The sequence below is a fragment of the Erithacus rubecula genome (assembly GCF_903797595.1).
Source record: "Erithacus rubecula genome assembly, chromosome: 8".
Taxonomy (NCBI): Eukaryota; Metazoa; Chordata; class Aves; order Passeriformes; family Muscicapidae; genus Erithacus; species Erithacus rubecula.
Window position 1 is genome coordinate 24,436,319 of NC_136659.1, and position 24,214 is coordinate 24,460,532.

The following is a 24,214-nucleotide window of genomic DNA, read 5'->3' on the forward strand; positions in this document are numbered from 1 at the left end:
CCTGTTCAGTCATCATTAAGTATGGAAAGAGATTTGATCAGCCAAATCAGTAATTTCTCCATATAAATCAACAAAAATGAACATACAAAGATGAGCACAAAGATCTTGCATCACAGACATTTTGCCCGCTTATCAAAAGACTGCAGCTCCAGCAAGCTGATCCCTCCTACAGGAAGGAATAATGGAAATCAGCCATCAGCTTCATCTAAATGACATCTGAAAAAATATATTAAATGCTTATGGTCCTAATACATTTCCAAAATATCCTTAATACTCTCACAACTATTTGAAGCACTGAATTACCAGCAGTTCCATTTCTAATTTTCAGAACTTAAGTAGAGTAAAAAAAGCTAAAAATAAGCTAAAAAAACTAAAAAAAAAAAAAAAAAAAAAAAAATCACAGAACCCTCTATTCCATACACTAACTTCAAAGTAGACATTTGTCTAAATGATTCAGAAATATTTAGACACTAAGAATCCATAGGAAGCAAAAGAGTATTACGAAATACTTAAAAAAAAAACTTGCTTTCTTATTTTCTCTCTGCTGTTTATGGGAAAATCTGGGGTTCCTGTCAGGTTTCATCTTAGGAGGGATGTGGATCACTATTTAAACTGAAATGTTTCTCTGGCAGATGCAGACATTCCATCATTATATTGTCCCACTGGATGGGCAGCATTGCTCATGAGATGTACCATATCTTCATCATGAACGTGCTGTAATGGCTAACAAGAAAAATTGAAGATGATTGATTTAAGCAGAACCAGCTTATATATTAAGGGTATGACATGTTCTGATGAATCAACTAATTTTTTCTTCTCTTTCATTTCCTCTAGAACTTCAAAGCAATCAAATGTTGTTTATGCATAAAATTTAATCCTTTCACCAATCTATAGTTTGATTGAATTTGCATACTCTATTTCCTACAAGTCAATGTGAAGAGAGCCTCATGTAATTGAAACCATTTCCCCTCCAGTCCTCCTATCTTTGTTGCAGTATTTTCTATTAGTAGCTCTATTATGCCTAATATCTGTAATGTTGGCAGATTAGAATTTTCACTTAATGCAACCTGTATTTATAAACCACTAGGATGAAAAAAGCACAAATACAAGAAAGAGGAAATAATAATTACCTGTCTTTGATGCCACACAGATCAATGTGTAAATCACTAAAATTCCCCAGGGAGCCTTGCTGAACTAAAATGAGGTCCTTGGGCTGGTTATCAATAAAGATGAGCCTCATACAGCCTTGAAAAGCAGTAATGGGATTTAAACATTGGGAATCGGTGAAATTGTCAGGGCACCCTGTGGAAAAAAGAGAAGAGGCAGAGAAGAATATTGGAATGTTCAACTATTTCTGCTGGGATTTCCTGATGCAAGAACTCAGAGGCTTATTATTCTAAATGTTTTTATTCTTTCTGCTATGCAACCTCCTGTGTAATAAATCCTCCAGTTAGGGCAAGGAAAAAAAAAAAAAAAAAAAAAAGAAGCCAGCCATTCAAAGTATCACAGTATGAGGTTTTCGCCTTGTGAAACATGCTTGTGTTGAACAAAATCAAAATGCGATTTTTTCATTTTCTTCAAAGTCCACAGTTGATAGCAACTAAAACATGAGTTGTTAAAAGAGTTGTACAAAAATGTAAAATCATTTTGAGTTAAATTCTGCTGCTGAAGCAGTGGAGTGCAGATGAAATCTTGTGGGCAGCAAAAAAACCATCTGTATCTGAATTTCCCCAGTATTTAGACAGCTCTGAGATCCAAAGCCTCCTATACATCTTCACTTAGTGCTGTGTCCACAGGGTTCATCAAGTTCAGAACCATACTACAGTAAGCACTACACAGAAATAGATTAGATTAAAAGACTGTTAATTACAGTCCCTCTGTCTAAATTAATGTTTGCATACCACTCCAGAAAACAGAAGATAGTATTTTTCAAGACATTTTTTCCATTTTTCTAAATTGAGTAAACCCACCTTCATTTTACACAAGAGCATTGTAAATAAATATCTTTGAAAATTTGAGTTGTATGTCACCTAAGCTTCAAAAATTCACTGAGCCTGATCAGAACAATGCTATCTACAGGAATGCTGATAACATTAATAATTCTAAGGCCTTTTAACCAGGAAAATAAACCAAAACCACTCACGGTTATAGCAGTTTTGCAGATTTGCATGTAATGTCAGATAGATGTAGGTGCCCATTAAATACAATTACCAATAGTCCACTTTTACAGCTCTGCTTGCAGTTCTGCTTGTTCTCTCTCTGCCAGCCTTGACCAACACCCTTCAACCTGCCCATAGTGCTGGATGCACTGCAATTCAGTCACAGAATAACAAGGCTGGAAGAGACCTCCAAGATCATCAGGTCCAACCCATGCCCTAACACCTCAACTAGGCCATGGCACCAAGTGCCACATCCAGTCTTTTTTTAAATACATCCAGGAATGGTGACTCCACCACCTCCTAGGGAAAGCATTCCAATGCTTTATTAATCTTTCAGTAAAAAACTTCCTCCTAATATCCAACCTATATTTCCCCTGGCACAGGTTGAGACTCAGTCCTCTGGTTCTGCCAGTTGCTGCCTGGTCCTTACCTTTGCTCTTAGCTGCAAGCAGAGCACCTAGGGAGAACTCAGTGGTGAGCATCTGAGGATCTACATCATAAAAACCTCCCTGAAACCTACCTCCAAAATAGTAGCTGTTGCCAGAGTAGATCCTTGAGGCAGAGGTTGCATGGCTGGCGGTGGCAGCGTCGTTATCCAGCGTCAGGGTAATGCGATGCCTCCGGGCGTTGATGTTTACAGAATGCCAGAGCCCATCGTGGAGACTGGTGCCTGGCAAAAAACATGGACAAAGGGGAAAAAAAGATGTGCAGGAGACAAATGTGTTCTTCAAGTCTCCTTTTGCTTTCGACTTGTGGCCACAAATATGCAGTTGGGCTGTACAAAGGACTGTAGCTGGAAAGAACTCATTACCTCTGGAAACAAGCTGGCATAGAAGAAAGGACCCAGGAAAATGGAAGTTTTGAGAGTAACCTGGTACTAATGCAGGCATTCATCAAGCTAGTCCAATCCTTCACCTTTCTGGTAGCACACTGTTACTATTTTGGGGGTGTTTATGTTTATCTTCAGCCTGTTGGTAAAAGCTTACAAGTCCAGAAGTGTGCAGAGATCTCCACTGATTTTCTGGCACTAAATACATGCATGAGGTTGCAGAGGATTAGATTCAGTGAGACATTCATAGCCTGTTTTCAGGCTCCAATCTGAAAGCTGACTGACTCCAGTAGGTATCAGCAGGATTTGTGTTTCTTGAAACCCTCTAGCACAAATACGGCACACAGAGCTATTAATGGATGTACAGAGGCTGGATTTCTACATGGGTGTTCTGAGAACTGGGATTGTTGCTCTTACCAGGAACCTCTAAAGGCTGAGTCTCTTTCTCTTCTAGACACTCCTGAAAAGTGGGAAATAACCTGTCTTGTTTGCTTATTCTGAAAATCAGTGCTGCATCCTGTGGCTCTTGAAATATCGCCCCAGAGCTACAAAGAAACTCCACATCTCTGTTTTGACAGCCATGAGAATCAGTGGGCAAGCTTCTGAACCCACACACAGAGGTGCAGATCAAAAACAACCTAATTACAGTTCAAAATATGCTATCATCAGGCTAAAGTCACAGGGATCAGGCACAGACAACTAGTATTTACCCCCCACCCTAACAGAATATTTTTGTTAATGTTGCTTTCAGAGAAAACAAGCACTTAGGAACACAAAGAGGTGTGAGAACAGTTCAAAACAAAATTTAAAAAAACAGTGGGTGTTAGGTGCATGAAAACCCATTTCATCATGAATTTCAAAATGAGACTACTTACTCAGTAATGGCTGTTAACACATGCACAATTACCATAGAATTAGAGGCTGGTTTTCCAGCAAAAAATGGATGATTTTTCAACTAGAACAAGTGCATTTTGAAGTGGAATATGTTAAGGTTTGAAGCTATTAGAAGAGGAAATAGATCCTATTTGGGGGAAAATTGGTCCATTCTTGAGCAAGCATGAGTTTATTGTACCTGACACCTGCAGAACACAGCACATGCACTTGCTGCATATTTCCCATGTACAAGTAGCTAGTTTAGCATGTTTTGGATAGGCTGGACCCAGGTTCATCATTTCAGAACTACATAAAAACAAACACACTCAACCAAATATTGACAATGTCTCAGCTTTGTCAACAATTTTAATTAGGACTGCAATAAAGGCTGGGATCTTAGTTTTCAGTGCTCAATTGCAGCAAGCTATGGCTGTAGCAATCTACATGAGTAGATAAACGCAGGGCTGCCTCATTTTCCATCATAAAGGAGAATGAAACACGCATACAGAAAAGCTCTGCTTTGACAACTCTGTCAGTTTTTTATCTCTGCTTCTTTTAATAGATACATCTGCCCTCTTTTACTCTGTACAGGGAATATTTTAATATTACATGTTTTTAAACATCTGCCCTTTTAGACAATATATTATTACTGTTATTATTATCACCATTTTATTATTATTCTCCCAAATTTTAAATCAGAGAGGCAGCCCTATTTTATCCTCTTGCATTCCACCAGCTTCACTACACAAAACAACTTGTAAAGTGGGTAAGAAAGTCTAATAGGATGTGTAAGGAGGGGAAGCCCATGGTCAGCCACTCAGTGTAGCATAAAGAGGGAGTCCACAGCTACAGTCAGAGAAAAAATATCAGCTCTGAGCCTCCCTTAACTTCTGCTGGGGAAAGAGGCTGTGGCTGAACTGACTCCCAGCTGATTTCAGCAGTCTGAAGATGGGAACAGGAAGGTCTTCATGTGACCTGACTAAAGAAAATTGAGTGTGACTGCTTAAGAACAGAGAGGCTCAGCTAACTGTCAGTGAGATTGAGTCTGGAGATTTCAAAATGCCAATTTTCCAAGCTTAGATCAAGTTGTACAGAGCAGCTTTACCACTGGAAAGCAAGAGAAAATTTAAAAGAGAAAGGAAGATTGGGTGTTTCTTTATTGCTTGATCCTTTCATCCCATGGAGCTGAACCTTTGTGTTTTAGAAGGACAAAAGTGAAAGTAAACAAAAAAATAAACACCTTCAGTGATTTCCACTGGGTTCTCAGTCTCCTTTTGAATTAGTAGCATCAATCTGCCGCCATGGAGGTAAACCAAGAGATGTCCTGAGTTTTCAGACAGCTCGGTGAACAGAAGTAAGCCATCTTTATTCCATGTCCTGAACTGGAAGCTGACTGACAAACCATCAATTTGAGCAGTGCCGGGGAGCAGCAAGTAGCTTCGACTGGCGCTCACAAAGGTGATAGGAACAATTTGTGGTTCTGAGCAAGAAAAGGTCACATTCCCCTGCAAAAAAAAAAAAAAAAAAAAAAAAAAAAAAAATTCAAACATAATCAGCATGAGATTTTTTTCAGTCATCCCAAAATATCTTTAGCTAAATAAGCTCATTGGATTTCTAATCACCCTCAAGGCTGAAATGGGTATTATTATTCAGACACATACCTTTGGAAATCAATAGGAAATGTATCTGTCCATGCTGGGAAAACATATCTAACTTCAAAATTTTACTTTTAACCCAAACATCGAGGATCAAAAATTAAAACCTTACTTCTTAGAAGGATCTAAATGTAACCAAATGTCCTTATCAATACCACACCTTAGTTGATTATCTTAACCACCCAGCCCTGAAATCAAGGGTTCAATTTGCCCAGACGAGAAGCACATTTACTCAAAGAAGTGTGCAGAATCTGCACCAGCTTGTATCACTGCAGTTGGTGGAAGAAATGGCTCCATCAGTTTGCTCAGCCACTGTAGATTACCCTGCCAGGTCAATCAGGCCATGGTATAAAACCTCAACAGCCTACAAAGCCAGGATGCACTTAAGGAGCCACGTCTTTCAAAGCCACTCCAGGACACTGTTTCAGCCAGCTGCTTTGAATTTGGCTGCTTTGTGAAATACCCACTGTAATCTAATAAAAACATCAGAGTTTAAGGCTTTCTCCATGATAGCACTTCTCATCAGAGCCTGTACCTCACTCTAACAGGATAATTATAACGAACAGCACTTGATGGATGTGCGGGAAGTTGCACAGAGCTTGGGGAATTCCTCTCTGCAGTCTCAGACAGGTGATGGAACTGCTTCCTATCACTTTCAAATGTCTTTCCAGTCTTTATTTTTCAAATGGAAAAAAAGGTGCCAGAAACAGACAAAGTTATCACGGGATGAAACAATGCTTGATAGATACTTATCTATGTGGAGCTATCTGCATAGTACCTGTTTGGTTCAGACTGCGACCTACCAGATTTGGCAAAAGGAACCCATGGGTACATCATATTAGAATGTGTTTTGAGATACAATCCAAAGCTTATCTGAACTCCATTGAACATTATTCAGGTGGGAAGTGGGATGGATATTTGGTCTCAGCCTTTAAAATTTTCTACTACCTGCTGGGATTTGCCACATGAAGAGATGACACAAACCTTTTTTTGCTATTGTTATTGTTGAATTTCTACCTCCATTTTTAATCAAATTCAGGCCAGAAGTCCTGTCCTGAGACATGATCAGCAGAGAGTGCTGACTTCAGGGCCAGTGCTGGGACATATGAACAGGACCTCCACATCTCTTTCCTTGCTTCACCTAGTCAGAGTTCAAGCTCTGAAATCTGACTTCAGCTTTAGCCTCTCCATTGTCTAAACTGAAGCAGAGCAGGTCTCATTCCACCTGCCATAAGAACAGGCAGCTGGAAATGCACAAAGGTTGTGCTGCAATGGGATTAAAGGTGCATTTGGAAAACAGACAAGAGGTGTGTCTGTCTTTTGGGGAGTTCTTTTCATGAAGTATTTTTGTTACATTTATTAAAAAATTGAGATCTCCATGATGTAAGGTCAAAAGTGATTGCAGTCAGAGCCAAAAACTAGCCAGGAATTATAAAAAATAAAAGGACAAAAAAATGAGTAAAACGATTGATGCCACAAGAACTTACATCAATGCATCTGACTAATTTAGGAGGGAAACACCTTAAAGCAACATTCCAGAGCAAAGCCAGATGATGTAGCCAGTTAATACACACCAACATTAGTTACTGCCATCATTACACTGACCAACTTGTCTACCTTCCTAGAGACAGTAACATGAAAACCTGAAAAAAGACATACACAACAGTCACTTTGTAACAAAAACAAATGTTTTTGTCCACTGAAGTGGGATAGGTTCCCTTTACAAAAATTGTTAAATTTGCCATAAGTGTTATTCTCAAATTACTCCAGCAGGTCTCAGTTAGAAAAGTAAACAGCTCCCTCTAAACCTTCATCTAATCATGAGCATTTTGCTTTAATTGGCAGGAGTTCTGGAACTCTCCAGGGTATATGCCAGATTTCTGGCAGACACTTGATTTTATAATTGAACTCAATTTAACTGAAAAGTAAAAGCTCATTGGCTAGGAAATGGGATAAGAACAATCTAATCCCTAGAGAAAATAAAGGAGATGCTCAGCTCTACCCAGCTGCTGGAAACTCTAGCTATGATGTGGCATTTGAGAATTCCATTGAGTCCATCTCCAGACTGATTAACAGCTCCTCTAACAAGCAGTGAAATCTTTGCAAAATAGTTCTTATTGTTCTCACAAGAGAAAACTTCTGAACCTAAAAATGCAATGGAGAGACTTGCAATTTTTCACTGGCTGCCATGACAGCTGCCTTAAGGAAAGAGTGGAAGCAGCCCAGATTTCTGCAGGCAGGGTAAAGCTTATGAGGGGGTTCTTGTTCAAGTGAGGTATTGAATGAACAGACAGCAGCATGTTACAGCATTTTAAAGAAGGACCAGAGCCTCTCCTATTAAAAGAGAATGGAAGAACACAGTTGCTAAGTGATGAGGATAAAAGTGGATTACATAGAAGATCCTCTGAGCCATAAACCACATCCAAAACTGACTGGACACTTTCCAGTGACTTCTGTGGGACTTCAACAAAATCTGTATAACTTTAATGAACCATTTCAGTCTTTTCTGGCCTTTCTTCATGCAGTACTATGTACTGTTCAATGAAGAGAGAAGACAACACCACCGTCAGGACAATTGGTACGAAGTTCCTTATACATTCTCCTTGGTCTCAGAGAATACTAATCAAAAATAATATGCACTTGGGAAATTACTCAAACTGACAGCTGCACTGCAATTCTCAGCACTTAGCCTACCAGAGGATCCAGGCCAAAATCACAGCTTGAAAAGGAAGAACAATAAATGAGTATTTCTGAGCTCTCATTCTACCTGCAGGTTAGAGCATCAAATGGGCACTTAAACTTTCCTCATTAATCACTCTATGGATACTGTCCAATAAAAAGGGCATCTTGTTTTCTGTAGAGGATTAGAAAGGATGATTTCATATGACAGGTAAAGGGACTAAGATCCCAGGCCTGGCTGAGATATAAATGTGGTAAACTGGCAAGAATTTCTCCAGCTTGAAAATTGGAGGACTACTTCTAGCTGTGAAGAGACTGAGTTTGCAGACAAATTTACAAGGAGAGTAACAGAAGGAAAAGGTGACCTCTCATGCAGTTTTAAAAGGAGAAGATGAAAAATTGGCATTCAGCTCTGAGAAACTGGATTTTGAGAATGAGGGAGATTCCTTCAAGTCCTATTTTAAAATTAACTCTCTCTAGCAGAACAAATGTCAGGAGACCCACATATTTCAAATACTTCTCAAGATCACACTGAACACTAAATGAAAAGCAGATCAAAGTGAGATATCACCCCCAGCCTTCTGAAATAGTGTTGCAAACTGTCTTCAAACAGGATATGGGAGCACCAAGGCAGACAGGAGGGGCCCACTGAGTGAGCAACCAGTCCATCCCAGGAGCAGGGGAACAGAAGTTCCTGTACTGAGATGGGTTTCTGTTCCTCTGAGAAAAAATTCAAAATGGAAATCTGAAACCTTTCCTGAACCAAGTTACATTGAAACTAATATGGCTCTGTGATAATCTCGGGACAGATGACTGCCCTCTCTACACTTACTGCAGGTATCATGAATTCCACTAAAATATTAATTGTTTATCACATTGATTTAAGGTTTTCTAACATTAAATTATATTCCCAATGGAGAGAAAGTAACATTTAGCAAAAATAGAAAAGGCTTAGGAAAAACTGAAACATTGTGACCATGAGAGAATCAGGGATTAGATGCCTTGGCTGGACCTTTCCAGATGTTCTTTATCTCAGACTTCTAAGCTGACTGTGTCACTGGCCAGAAGTAGAACAAAAGATTTTACCATTTTTATGCCCATAGTAACTGTACATTATTGTTTTATTACATGGTGCAATAGTTAAGAGATGCTGACAAAAGATGACAGCAAATGCAGAAATATTTTGGAAACATTCTACATCGTTTTTCTCGGAGAAAGGAAAAGGGGATAAAAAGACCACAGGAGGAAACACACACAAACACAGAGAAAAAAAGACCATTTAATATTTTCTCTCTGTCGTGTACTGACTTTGTTGGAATGCCAGGTGCCCACCAGGCCCTCTATCACTCCCCTCCTCATGAAGTGGGGGGAGAAAATGAAGGAAGAAAACCCTCTTATGTCAAGAAAAAGGCACTTTATGAAACCGAAAGCAAAGGCTGCACGCAGAAGCAAAGGAAAACAAAAGACTTAATCTTTACTTTCCATGTGCAGGTGATGCCAGCTACTTGCTAGGAAGCAGAGTTTCAGCATGTGTACAAGTTGCTCTGCAATAATAAATGTCTCTTCCCTTCCTTTTTCTTTTGCCTTTCACTGCTGAGCAGATTTATTTGGTGCAGAATATTCCTTTGATCAGTTTGGATCAGCTGTTCTGGCTATGTCTCCTCCCAAGACATCACCCATACCCAGTCTCCTGGTGAGGGGGAATGTTTTGTTCTTTAAGCAACAAGTAGGAATGAAGCCAAAATTCAAATTCACCTTGCTGGAAGTGAATGAGATAGATGTCTTAAATCAAACTGGCAAATTATTACAGTCCAAGTCCAATTTTTGCTCCACTTCAAGGTAAAGTGATCTACAGCTTATTAGTTTTTATTGCCTGGAACAAAACACAGCAGCAAGGAGATTTTTTTTTTTTTTTTGCTTCATTATTATTATTATGAAAACAGAACCACATCTACCTTAAAATAGAAAAGTGTATAGAAAGCAATTCCTATCAGCTTTTTTCTTTTTTCTTTTATGTATCAGCTTCCTTTAACAGATGTTGCTCTTTTAAATTCCAATTATCTGTGTATCATAGCACAACACCAGCTGAAATGGTTGGTGTGAACTGCACACAATCCAGGCTCCTGACTGTGATGGGCTCAGCTTGCCCCCCTCTGTTATGCCCAGTGCCAAAGAGTTCCTAAGGCCTCACCAATTGGAATAACACCTTAAAAATTATACTAAGGCTTTGGCTTTGCAGAAAATTACATTTTGTCCCATTTTCCTTATCCCCTGCTAACTCCTATGACAATAATTAGCCATCTCTCTTCCTTTCCTACAGGGACTAACAGCCTTATCACCTCCCACCTTGAAACATCCTCCTCTGCTCAGCAGGCACTAACTGCCCTACTCATTCAATTTGACTATCCAGATAATGTAATAAATGAAACCCTGAACAATTGTTTCTAACCTCTAATTTGCTGAATTCTGATGACTCTCAAAAAAAGTCTTATTTGCTCAGAAACATGTCATTTTTTTTCTGCATGTCATCCACTCTTATTAAAAAATATGGTCTGCCTTCCCAAAAGACTTGCTTTACTTGTTGTCATCACAGCCATCAAAATCCTAACACAAAGAATTTTTATCAAGAGAGTTTATTAATGCAGCTATGTGCTGGATTATACATTTGTAGGCTGGAACTCTTTGGAATTGTGGACAAAGCCAACTGAAATCAACGGGAAATATGTCATTTAAACAGGCTTTATTTCAAGACCTCAATTGAGGTGACACACTTAATTTCTTTCAAAATAATCCTGTTATACCCTTCAGCAACAATAAAAAAGGACTTTAGAATTAATGCTATTTATACAGACTTCCTTGCACAATGCAGGTAGAATGCAAAGGAGACTCCTCTGAAGACCCAGAGAACATACAGAAAGACAGAAGAAAATATAAAAATCTGTTTTTAAAAGAACCAAATATTTCTGGAATCTGAGTTCATCTGCCTTATCTAAAACATAACAAATTATGTGATCCAACGCTCCCATTAAATAATTGAAACTTATTCTTAATAAATTTTTTTTTTTTTTAGAAATTCAACTTGGTCCACAGGAAGTTGTGAAAAATGTCCAACTAAAATCTTACAACATTTTTTATATATGATTACTGTAGTCTTAGTAGAGTGCAAAAAATAAGAAAAGAAATCTAACTTGTGATTCTCCAAACCCTAGGAGGGGCCTTCACAAATCACCAGCCTGATGTTCACAGATAGATCAACACTTGCCAGAGCACTTTGGTAGAACGAGACATTCACAGACAAGTAAATTCTTCTCAGGATGAAGGTATCTCAAATCAGCTTAATAAAATAGCATGTTTGGATTCTCTATAAAGAGAATGAATTATTAGTTTACATTCTCCTGTCACTAGGTATCTTTCCTTGCTCTTTTGATGCTGGCAATTGGTTATTTCCCCAAGGCACTACAGTGATACATTTACATGTCACCACATCCCTGGCTGTGCTGAGCTGTCACTCTCACATTCAGCATGGCAGGCCAGTGTAGAAATTCAGGCGTATCTGAGAGCTGACAACTTCTGCCTTACAGTATCCTGCACTCCTCTCGAGCCAGCACAGCTCTGCTAAATAAAAATGCAACTCCAATTTCTATTAGCCAGAGGTAATGGAAGAGAAAGGGAGATCGTGTTTTTCTCAATTTCAGTGAGTAACTAGGGTGGAACATCGAGAAGACCAAACACAGCAGCTTTTCATGACCTCCTAATTTCTTTTCATCAGCTAGACAACTTCCTATTGTGGCATCACAAAGCAGTGAAGCACAAAAACAACTTAAGATGCTGCCACAGGTCACATTTGAGCAGTTTCTAAAGGTGAAACCAGAATCTAGCACTAAGTAACCACTGGTGGAAAGGATCCTATATTTTGAGGATGCTATAGCTATTTTTTCTCTTATCTACTCCCTCAACCAGATGCATTTAGCAATTCTCAATGGATTTATCTTCCTAAACTTGCCCCATCTCTTCCTGCATCTACATACACTCATAACAAACACAAAATCTCTCCCTTCTCTGTCCCAGATACCAACAGGTCAAATTTCCATTCTGCTTCTTGTAGATGGTTCTTACTTGAATATTTTCTTGCCCCTACTTAATTACCCAAGAAGTGTAACTGCTGTATGATTTCTCATAATGAGCAGTCTCAACTTCTCTTGTGCTGAGAAAACATTCAATAAATAGGGCAAACCCTTAGATTACTATTTTAAAGCATTTTATGAGGTCTTCCAAGGGTCCACCCCTATGACCATGACAGTGGTTAATTGCAGAAATTTGACTTCTCATAGCCTTTTGCAGTAATTGTTTGGAAAGCAATAAAAGATTCCTTATCATTGCTCCGTATTCAATGATCAAGGGAAGGGAAAACAAAATGAACAAAAATCTGCAAACAAACACCCCGAAAAAACAAACTATTAATCAAACAAAAAACCCCCCCAAAAAAAACCAAAAAAACCCAACCAACAAAAAAACCCCAAATCGAAACATGCAAAGAAACAAAACTCAAAAAATCACAAAGCCTACAACATGCCATCAGGGACAGAAGAAACCCCAGAGAGAAGAAAGATAGCCTGTCCAAACAGACAGTGCTATGTAGGAAGGTTAAGTATCAGGCAATACAAAAATGGAATTCTGAAGGCAAGTTCCAGTTCAAAGAGACAGGCTGCCTCGTTATCTTGAGATGCCTTCTCAAGGGGATTTATTGCAAGTCTGAAAACTGCAAATGAGTTACAGAAAAGAACAGGCAGAATGATAATCACAGCCACCACCCAAGAGTACAATACACACCACAGCACTGTTATTGACAACCTGTAGTTTCTGCCTCTGACTTTAACTGCAGCTGGTTTGGGACCATTATTTATACGGGTGAAGAACGACATCATAAGAGGAAATCTATACCTCCAAAGCTGGTGTATCATTCTCCTGCTTGTGTGAAAGATGTCAAAAGTAAAAAAACCCAAGGCTGATGGGTATGATAACCCCCAAGTTTGGCTTACTGACTGTGGCAACATTCACAAAGGCACAGAGTGAAACAGAGAGTGAGTGTTGAAGTCTGCCTGCTTTTGGAGGCAAACACTGATGTTTCTAAACATTAATAGCTTCTTAATCCCAAACCAACCAGTTTGTCATCAATTATCTTTTGCTAGGAAATAAAGGGATTAACAATGCAGAACCATCTTAGGTGATCTCCAGCTTGTGGGAAGAGAACACAAACATACAACACATTTTTGGAAGGAGTAATTCCAAGTCCCTGCTATTTAATTATTCTTCTGTGCTGATCCTTCCATCACATTTCCACTTCAGACAACCTAAGTGACTACAAAGACATGAAGTTTGCAGCTCCCTGTGGAAAGAGCTTCTTGCTTGAAAACCTCAATGCACTTTGAGTAAAAGCATTTAGTGCAGAATAACTCTGGCAGGCAAAAGACTACATTTAACAAGAACAAGTAATTTGAATTTGAGGAAGTTAATTGCTAATGAGTGGGAAGAGTAGAAAAGGGAAAGGGGATCAGCCTGAATAACCAACAAGTACCTGAGAGTTGCTAGAAATAACTGGGATACTAAGAATGTTGGAAAACAGATTTACAGGGCCTATTTCCTATAGAAGGATGTTCATCTAAGATTTGAAGGCATCTGAGTGTGGCAACCTCTCCAAGCAGTTTGCATACCCAAGTGTCACAGACACAGCACAGAGCAGCTCAGAAAGCTTGAAAAACGTGGTACAGCAGCTCTGTAAATGCCTCTGGAAACCATGACATGTAAATCATCACTTATGTGAAAGAGATTGAAGGAAGGAGGCACATCTCTGCTTGAGAGGAGCTGGATTCCTAGTCCCTTCAGCTAGCATTGTCTGAACCAAGTGTAGTCAGAGTTTCATTGCTTGGGGCCATTCATATCCAGACAATGTTGCCCTTCTGCAAAACGTTGTTGTTCCCCTCTAGAAAGGCCTTCCCATTATCCAGCCAGCAAAACAACCAGCTGTTTAATGACTTAAGAAGCAGACAAGGGTTGTTGCTCCCCCCTTTAGAAAGGAAACTGAGGGCAAGAGCAATTTAACACAGTTCATAAGATCTGTGCCTTTGAGTCCAGTCAGAACAATCAAACTCAAGATTATTAAAGCAAAGTCTCTCTGTCCCAGGGGAATATCCTGGAGGTTGTCTTGACTGCCAACCCCACAGTGAGGAGCTTCTCACCCATCACCTTTCCATTTTCCAGCTCCCTGTGTATTCAGCCTCGCCCTAGGCAGGGAAAGCACAGAAACAACTTCCTTGGTCTTCTGGTTTGCTTTGTTTCAGGTTCATATACATATACATATTCATATACATTGCTAGAAACTACAAGATGCCATGGGAGCCAGAAGCAGTTTCATCTCCATGTTCTCCAAAGACATTGCTAGCCAAAAGGCATTTATCAAAGCACAGTATAGAAGTGAGGCAAAAGCTGAATTTGTCAAGGCTTCATGGGACTGTAGTTCACTCTTCTTGCAAAATAAAATGTTTGTAATTTTTGTGATATATTTAAATATATCTGTAATTCTGGACATTATTATGTGTTAAGTTATATTTGTGGTTTATGTTATCAAGCTGGATAAGACTGTAGTTCCTCTTCCTTTGCCTCTACCATTCCACATTCAGAGATAGTAGTTCAAAGTCAATGGTTCTCAGAACTGCCAATACACTGAATAGAAGGAGCAGCACAAAGGAGACTATTTCCAATGATAACAGGAATATTTTTTCTCCTCTATAATATGAACTGAAGTATCAAAGTAGAATTCTGCTAGTGCTGTACTTCCCAACAGTGACAGAGAATGGTTCAGAAAATAAGATTTTATCTCAGTTAACCAGGAAAAAAATCACAATGACTTCTGTCATGTCATTAAATATACACATTTTTATCTTGAAAAAAAAATAATTAAAATGCTTCCCCAAGCAAATTCTAATACGCCAGAAAAATCAGAGAAATGCTTTGGTTTCCACATGTGTCTCTCAATAACTCTCACCACAGGAGCCAGTGCTGGCTGGTGTTAACCTCAGCAATATCATTTTAACGAGCTAATTATCCCCACAGCTATCCAAATCTGAACTCTGCTCATTCAATGCAGCCAGCAGCACCAAGAGAGCACAAAAAGCATGGAAGCAAAGAAGGGAAGCACAAGGCTCTGTCTCTTACCACAGTATAGATCTGAGGTTTGCGTCTCTTGGCCAGGTCAATTATATTGACTCCGTTGTAATAAAGGTTCTCAATGCATCCATGGAAATTTTTCCTCTGAAAGGTTCCTGGCTTGCCTGGGACAGGAATCCCTCCAAAACTGAGCTTTTGGAAAGAATAAGAACAGCATTATTTATATTATATATGTATGTATATATTATATTACATTGTATTATCATCCAAAAGCAAGAGTCCCACTCCATACATCCACTTGGGGCATTATTTAAGGACCAGTTCCCACCAACATCATCACTGGGAGCATGAGGAAGGGCCTGGCCACCTCTCAGGGGAAATTACAGCCTCCATGGCATTCCTGCTGCTGGAGAAACACTTCTGGCACAGAGAGCTCACTGCCTTGGGAGCAGCTCTGAAGTGCCTTGGCACAACAACCTAGAGCCACCAGCTCCTCTCCCAGGAACACCCACACACAAGGAAACCTTCCCAGGGTGTGCAGCCCACAGCCCCACTGGCCCAGAGCTCACAGTGCTCAGGAGCCTCTGAGTGATGGGGGAATAAACTCTCCCTGCCCTCAGAGCTCTGGGTTTGCCTGGGAGCTGCAGCCACTCCTTTCCACCAGGCACATGTATGAGCAGTTCTGGTTCCAGCCAGAGGAAAGTAGTACAACATACACAAATACCCCATTTGCACCTTGCAATTTCACTGTACTTTGGTCTTTACAACAGTCACGTGGAATTTGGGACTGAGCTGTGTAATGGAGAAGTTCTGCAGGCTACACATTTGCACAAAACTTCTGCTGTTGTTTAAGTACTGGCAGATGTTGACACTGCACAGGTTACAGCTCCTCGCTTAACTGAAGGGCTGAAAGCCCTGGGACAACAAAGAGACTAAGAAAATAAAGCTGCCCAAATACAGCATAATTGTCTATTCTGAAGATTCTGAGGAAAAGAAAGAGAGAGAATAAAAAGAAAGAAAAACAAACCCCACAATCCCTGAAAATTCTGATAATCCTACCTTCATTTTCCAAATGTCACAGCTCATTTCTAATTAACTTCACTGACCTTTCTGGCAAAGCATTACTGATGGTACCACTAAAGTTTTGCTCATTTTTCCCATCATAGCCAGCAGCACTCTGAGTGATAAAATGCAGGTGGGCATCCTGCAGCCACCACACTTGATCAGGATCTGCCATCGTGCTGCATCCACTGCAGCAAGAGCATGCGCTGCTGTGTGGCACTGTTTACATCCTGACTGCTGCTGGAACCTGGTCAGCCCTATTCCCCTGTCACAATTCCCAAAGCCTTACTCAGTTCATTATTACAAAAATAAAGGGCAGTTTGGGGGTTATTTTTCCTCCCACTCCACCTAACAAGCTGGGATATGTAAGCAAATGAAACATCCCTGGGTAACCTTGAAAACATTTACTTGAAAACAAGTTCTTAATGAACTTGCACCTCTGTTGTTTTAATTGATCACTTCAAAGAAATAAAGAGTGAACAGACTGCTACTTTACATCACTTGCAGGTTTGTTATTGGCATGAGGGCTTATATGGTAGCAATGTTTTTGGTTTTTTCCCTATGAGAATCATTAGTTCTTTCTAAAACACCAGACTTTCCTTCTTTCTATTCTTCAAGTCTCCTGCTTTGGGAGTCTGTATTGGGGTTTCAAAATCAGAAGCAAAATCAATACCAATTACACCAATGTATTATTAAGAAAACAGTTTCTTTTGTGATCAGTAATAATTTTAATTACGAAAGTAATGATTTTATTACCCTCAGTAAGGCCTTTAATCTCTAAAGTGTGCTGAGATAAACTTTCAGTAGACTGCATTGCTGCAACATTTGACTGAAATACTGCCTCAGTGCAAATGGAGAAAAAAACACACTGTGAAAAACTAAGCTCAGGGGACAAGGTCTGAGTGCCACAGTGGTTGGTGGTGATGCTGATTCACAACACCTGAAGATCTTTTCTACCATGTTCCCTCTTTTGGAACATCTGGAAAAATGTTCAGCAAATTACATTGGAGCCTGAGTTTCCCCTGACTGGCACCAAACAAGAGGTAAGAAATTTTATTATTTTGAAATTAGAAAAACTGATGCCTCAATTTTTGGGCTTTTCTCAACTCCATCTTAAAAGCAGTCACAGTTTTGGCCCTTAACTGTTCAATTTAAAGCTGTTGCAGAATCCCACTGCTTCAAGTGCTGTCCCTACTAAATGTGCTCATGATTTGGCAGAGCAGCACCAGGGGACAGGTACCACTCTTTCCACCCTGCTTTGTGAAATGCAAAGAAACCAATTTCATCTGGAAGATGAGAGGAGGAGAGGGCAGGCACCTGCCACCGCTGAGCCGTCTGCTTTTTTCCCTTGGGCGTGTTGGAAAATGATCCTTTCCAGAGAAACGAATTCCAAGTGCAAAGGGGAAACGTGTGGCCTCTGAAGCAGTGAACCATGCCAGCTCAACACATGCAGGCAGGGTGATGGCTTTGTGCAAGCACCACCTGAGCCTCGTGGGCAAGGGAGGCTTGGCAGACGAGCACAAGGGGATAAAGATGAACACGGGCAATTTGCACACAGGTGTGCAATGATGGCGAGGTGAGGAGCTGCCTTGCATACAGATATGATTTTTTTTCTAAGGTTTTTAAAGGATTTTGAGGTGCTTTTTAAATGACTGTCATCCATAAGCACTGAACTGCTGGGGTGATGTAAACTGCACTCTGCCACACCTTGGTCTCATCACAGGGGAGGACACTAGGATCGAGTTTATGGGCAGGCAGGATGTTTCCTCTGCTCAGTTCTTCCCTGCTGAGCTGCTCTTGCTCCCTAGGTCAGCATGCTCTGCAATATGCTCAGATGTGAAGGACCTGGGTCAGAGCTGGTGGTTGTGAGAGTCACAGAATCACAGAATTACTAAGATTGAAAAAACCTCTAAGATCGAGCCCAACTCAGCACCATCATGTTCATGACTAGATCATATCCCCAAGTGCCACTTCCATACACCTTTGGAACACTCCCAGGGAATTCCACCATTTCCTTGGGCAGCCTATTTCAATGTAAGGAAGATTTTCCTGCTATCCAATCTAAACTTCCTCTGCCACAACTTGAGGTCATTTCCTCTCATCCTGTCATTTGCTACCTGGGACACCCAGCTCACTGAAACTTCCTTGCATTCTGGAGGACTTCCATTCCTACTGGGAATACAATAATTTTCACCTGTTCATCTCTATGTAGAATGCTGTAATTCAAGGAAGTGGTGTCTGGATAGAGGGACAGCTCAGGGATGGAATATCCCCACAGTCATGCTCAATTCAATGCAGGGATGGTGCACAGTAATGCCATTAAAATTATATTGGCAAGGATAACACAGCTGTTCCCTGAACATTTGACTAGAAACCAGGCTGTGACTACTCATTTATTCAAAGTCTGCATACTTTGAAGTGCAAACATAATGCAATGCATATTTGCACAGAGATTGGCCACTTTCTGATGCTGGCATATATGGAGTTACACTGACATAGCTTATGCTGGTAAAGAATGAAAGGAGCTCTCTAGGAAGGAAATATTAAATAATGATCTTTTCTGGAAAGAAACAGCTTATAGGATGTTTGCTTTCTATCATATTCATTTTATAGCAATTCATACCTCAACTCACAGGTTATAACCTAAAGGGCTTCACACACCTCATAGTCAATATCCAAGTGGTCTGAATCCCCCTTGGTTCGGAAGTGCTGGGTGTGCTTGTCCACTGTGAAGTTCACTTGCTTGTTGAAGCGCTCTATGAGAACCGAGTGCCAGTGCTGGTCATCCAGGAGGCTTCCCAGGGTGACAGAAGTGTGGCTGTTACTGAAGTGCAGGTTGGAGTCCCCTGGGGTGGCACAGAGAGGCAGAAGACACCAGAGTTACCTCCAGACTCAGCTGTAGCATGGAGTCTCAAGGGAAACAGAGCAGAGCTCCAGGATGCAAGGCAGAGCTCTTGGAAACAGATCCTTTTCAAAGAGTGCCTTAGATTCCTTGGGTTTCTTATTCACATATATGCATATATATCCCTCCCCAAAACACACATTTTTTTCCCTGTGAAATCCTTGTGATGAACAGGAGATGTTACTGATGCTCCACACACACATTGCAGGGCGTTGCTATTTGTCTGTATCCTTGGTTCTGCCAGACCTTTTTGTCTGGTGACTTAAGAGCTTCCTTTGTGTAGCACCAAAATCTTATTTCTAATCACATTAACAGACCACTCCTGACACTTCACTGTCACCTCTGTGCTTTCTGCATTTTAACAAGAAAATTGTACCTGTCCATTTTCACAGGAAAAAAAAAAAATTAAAAGGCACAAGTTAGTGAAGCAATAGGAGTGTTTTGTTCAGCTGATAAAAATTCTTAAACTTGGCCTAGCTCTCCAAAAGTATAGATCACAAATCATTAAAATATTTAGTCCTTAACCCATTAATTTCAAGAACTCTTCTGTTTTTCAGCTGGCTACATGTCTGAACACTTTAGAGGCTCTCCCTGGGCGTGTGCATCCTGTTTTACATTCCTGCAAAACACAGAGAACATATGAACCAAAACTCATGAAAGCAAGATGCAAGCAGATTCAAGAGAAGTCATCCAAACCCTTGCCCATGACATATGAATGCAAAAAAGAGGACCTGAAATGGCTAAAATTTTGTACACTTAGGGCTGGAGCTGAAGGCAAAAAACCCAACTCATCTCAGAATACACATTCACAACAGTATCTCCTCTGGAAGAAGTTATATAATATAATTAACTGTACTATATTCTAAACCTAGCACAAAATATTTGTAAGAGGACAATTCAGTGGAGTAGATTCCTCCAGTTTTTTTGGTCCAAGTAACATCCAAATCCCAAATCAGAAAATGGTATATTATCATTTCCAATCTTTGCAGAAAAAGAAAGAAGGAAAGCAAGCAAGCAAGCACAACTTGGGGACTCAACAATTAATGAGCTTATGTAAAAATGAAGTCCAACAGCTGTGGAAATTAGTTCCTGATTTTTAAAACAAACATAATTAAGCACAAGGGAAAAAATGCCCAACTCAAACCCCTCAGTATGAGAAACATGAGTCAGCAGAGACTGCTGAGGCCAGCACCATGGGACACCCACAGATGAAGCCAGGGAAGATTTTACAGTAAGGCTGGGAGAGGGGGTATGATCACTCCTACTGCAGAAGTTCCTACCATTATCAAAGAGCTTCAGTGTATTCAATGGGAAAAAAACCAAACATCCTTGTACAGAAAGAAATTAAGCCAGCCTTTCCTCTGATGCTCTGATCCAACATGATCATACAGATAGCCTTACAGATATTGAAGCAGGAGAATTCAAGGTTTTCAAGAAGGAAATTAGAGCAGTGTACACAATGTTTTGACCAGATTGTTATCACTGAAATTCTGTATGCTCAGCTCAGCTCTGAATCACTGAGTGAATGGAAAAAAAATTACACAAACCAAAAATAAACCTTTTCTGCAGTCCAAAGACTACTTCCTGAGAATGCTGGTCTTAAAAATAATACCAAAAAACCCACATACACATTAAAAAAGGAAAAAAAAATAAAAAGGGAAAAAAAAAAGGTTTGTGAAGAATCAGAACAAGCCACTGAACAGTTCTGCTTTGCTCAGCACCAGTTAGAGAAGCCAAAGTCTCTTCTTAGCTCAGCTACTAAGTTCTGCATGACATAAGCACGACATAACAAAGAATGTTCTGTTGAAGAGTTCGCAGATACTGTCTAAAATAAATAATAGATTTATATGCAAACCAGTAATCCTAATTACCCTTACCCAGGTTGAGGTGCAAGGAGAGCTTCCCTTTCTGCAGTTCCAAGGTTATGTAGTCTCCACGCTGTCCTTCTCCATGGAATAAGACTCCATCCCCCTGCATGCTCTTGAACTTCAAGGAAACTACATCTTTGAATGTGCTCATAAGCTTCTGATTGAACCTGTAGAGAAGTGAACTTCTGCCATCAAAGTCTGCAATATCTGATTCTGGAAAAAAGAAAATGGCAAAATGGCAAGGAGGGGCAGCATCAGAAGAGGGATTGTATTTTTTTCAGGATCTTTTCAAATGCAATTTGGAGTCAGGTATTATCCTGAGTGTACAGGATGTAGAGGTCATTTGGGCAACCACATTTCATCCATTTCCAATCCTCTCCCTCTGCTGGAGAAAGGGAACACAAGGATAAAACCAGATCTCCTCTGCACTAGCCTTTCTCATGCAACACTTCTCCCTCATTGAGCTTTTGAGAACAGAACAGGTGCTTCCATCATAGTCAGATCTCCAGAACATCCCTTGCCACATTTGCTGCTCATCTCAAATGCAGTCAGGATGCTATTCATTACTTTGAACACTTCAGTACTCACTCCACTTTTGTAGCTTCACAAGTGCCTGTTGAGCTGTTCCTGCATGTCAGCTCTGCCTGCATCCACCTCTGCATTCAAATAAGGATCCCCTCAGCCCAGGGCTGGCTGCTTGCTTGTGATGGGCATTTATCAGCCATGTTTCTGCATGCAAATTGACTAGGCTGGCAGGAATAGCCAAATATCAATTCAAAAAGCTTTTGAAGAGATTTCATGGCAGCTGGGCATCTAAACTGATTATACACCTTTGAAAATCCTATTAGAAACATATTTTCCCCTTCAGCCAGCCTATAAAATTCCAATCATTCTGGTAGGAAACAAGCTTTCTGTTGCTCAATTGCAATTAATATTTTCTGTGGCAGTAGTAGCCTGCAGTACTCTCTTTGCTTTATAAAGTGGTTGTTTAAGCAAAACATTTTAAAACAAAATTTTAAATGTATCTATAACCAGAATATTTCAGGTAGCTTTAAATACTTTTAACTAATATGTTGTACACAACATTTGACTGGCATACTTTATTACAATTCCATTACTATCCAATTGCAATTTGACACAATTTATGTATAAAATATCAATTTTTGTCAATTGGTATTTCCTGTTGTTAAGAAAAAAAAAATTACAAATTAAGAATTCCAGACTATGAAGAATCTAAACAGAGCAGTTACTAAATTTTGTAACTACTGAGGCACATGCACAAAGCCAAGTAACACCTTCCTATTCCCAAGAAAAGGAATGTAGAGTATCTTTGTTTGCAAACCATACATTACAATGATAAACCAAAGCTATCAGATTTCTGTTTTCTTCTGAAAAATAACTGAAGGGGTTCATATGATCCAGATTTCCAGTCAGCAACTGTATTGTGATTCAAGTCAGTAATTTAAGTCATCTAAACTCCATTGATAGTTCTTTTATCCTTTTAAGCATTAACAGTAGTTTCATCTGCTCCTTTTTAAAAACAAAAAACAATAAGACCTACGGGGAAGGATTTTAACCTTTTTTTTTAAGTGAAAAATTTAAAGAGATTTGCAATTAAAAACTATTAACAGCTCAGAAAATAAAACAGATGTTACCAATTTGTTACCATGGAAACTACCATGAAAATTTCTGCCTGTCAGTATGACAGTTTGTACAGAAGTTTGATGGCACACTTACAAACTTGCAAGGAGCACAACATTTAAATTTGATGCAGAATTCTGTAACTCCATAGCCAACTTCATTCCAAATCATATAGCAACTCATTTATTTTATGAGAATAAAACTACAAAGAAATTCAGTCCTGGGGAAAATTCACTCCTGAGTAAATTAAGACCACCTTTTTATCTATGATGTCAAAATTTTAACATGCTGTTTCCCATCATTTGTGGAACAGTTGCTAGTTTAGGAATAATCACAAATATGAAAGTATTCATGCCACCTGTTTTCAACTTCTGAATTAGGTGTTATTAGAATAGGTGAATTAGAAACAGCTCCTTCAGCATTGCTGACTTCTTTCTATTGACACCTTGACTGCCAGTTTCTATAAGGGGAATTAAATTGGTAGTTTAGTTTGTGTGAATTTCCCCTAACTACATTAAATACTACAATTTGGTTAAAGTGAATCACAAGTGTCTTATAAAAATGGTTTCATTTCAACACAGGCAGGAATTAGGAAATAGCTTATAAAAGATTTACAGTATTTGATTTCCAGAGCATTTTGCAACTAAAGTTGATTCTCCTCCTAGCCCTTAAAACCAAAAGTACTGCAAGAGCAAGGGTGCTCTGATTCAGTGCTGCTGCAAAAGCTGTTCTTTTTAAATCTTTTTCCTAAGATCCAAAGCTCCAGCCAGTCTAAATTCACCCTTCAGTTCTTGTTCTTAACTCTCCACTAAGCCACAGAATAACATGATTTCTTGAAGAGCTCTCCTACTGACATTTACAGAGTATATCACAAAGGAAAACCTGTTTCTGAAAAGCTCTGCTCCACTAATTATCAGTTGTGAGTGCATTGGCCAATAAATAGCCCTGAATGAAATGGGAATATGTCAAATAAATGCTAACACTGGCAGCCAAAAGTCATTAGTGCAGTTTGCATGACAACAAATCATTGGTTCCTGCTAGAAACAGCCACTCCAGAAAACCTGCTTAGTGTTTGCTCAGTGTTTATTCAGTCCATGTATGTCCATAACCCTCCTGCAGCAAGATGATCCAAAATGTTTCAAGTCTCAGACGATCTGTAGTAATAACGGACTAAAACACAACATGTGATTTCATCCTGCCCTGCCTGCTGGCGTCCTTACACTCCCTGAAGACAGACTTTACTCATTCTGGGCTCTTTTCTACACTGTCCTCATCAATAAGGCTGCTGACAGGCTGGCAGCAGTATGAGAGCACAGAGTTTACTCCTGCAGCAATCTGCTCCCAGCAGCAGAGAGGATATACTGCCATACTTAAAGACAGTC

General features: G+C 39.7%; 1 protein-coding gene across 1 annotated transcript in view; it reads right to left on the reverse strand.

Moving 5' to 3' along the window:
- The window catches only part of CNTNAP5 (contactin associated protein family member 5), a 264,255-nt gene that overhangs the window by 117,310 nt on the left and 122,731 nt on the right, over positions 1–24,214 (reverse strand). The window contains exons 5-10 of the mRNA XM_079310955.1: positions 21,201–21,404; positions 19,083–19,267; positions 15,408–15,551; positions 5,102–5,366; positions 2,680–2,829; positions 1,131–1,302 (exon numbers count right to left, since the gene is read on the reverse strand). Coding sequence (XP_079167081.1) covers positions 1,131–1,302; positions 2,680–2,829; positions 5,102–5,366; positions 15,408–15,551; positions 19,083–19,267; positions 21,201–21,404 — 1,120 coding nt within the window. The remainder of the gene's footprint in view (positions 1–1,130; positions 1,303–2,679; positions 2,830–5,101; positions 5,367–15,407; positions 15,552–19,082; positions 19,268–21,200; positions 21,405–24,214) is intronic.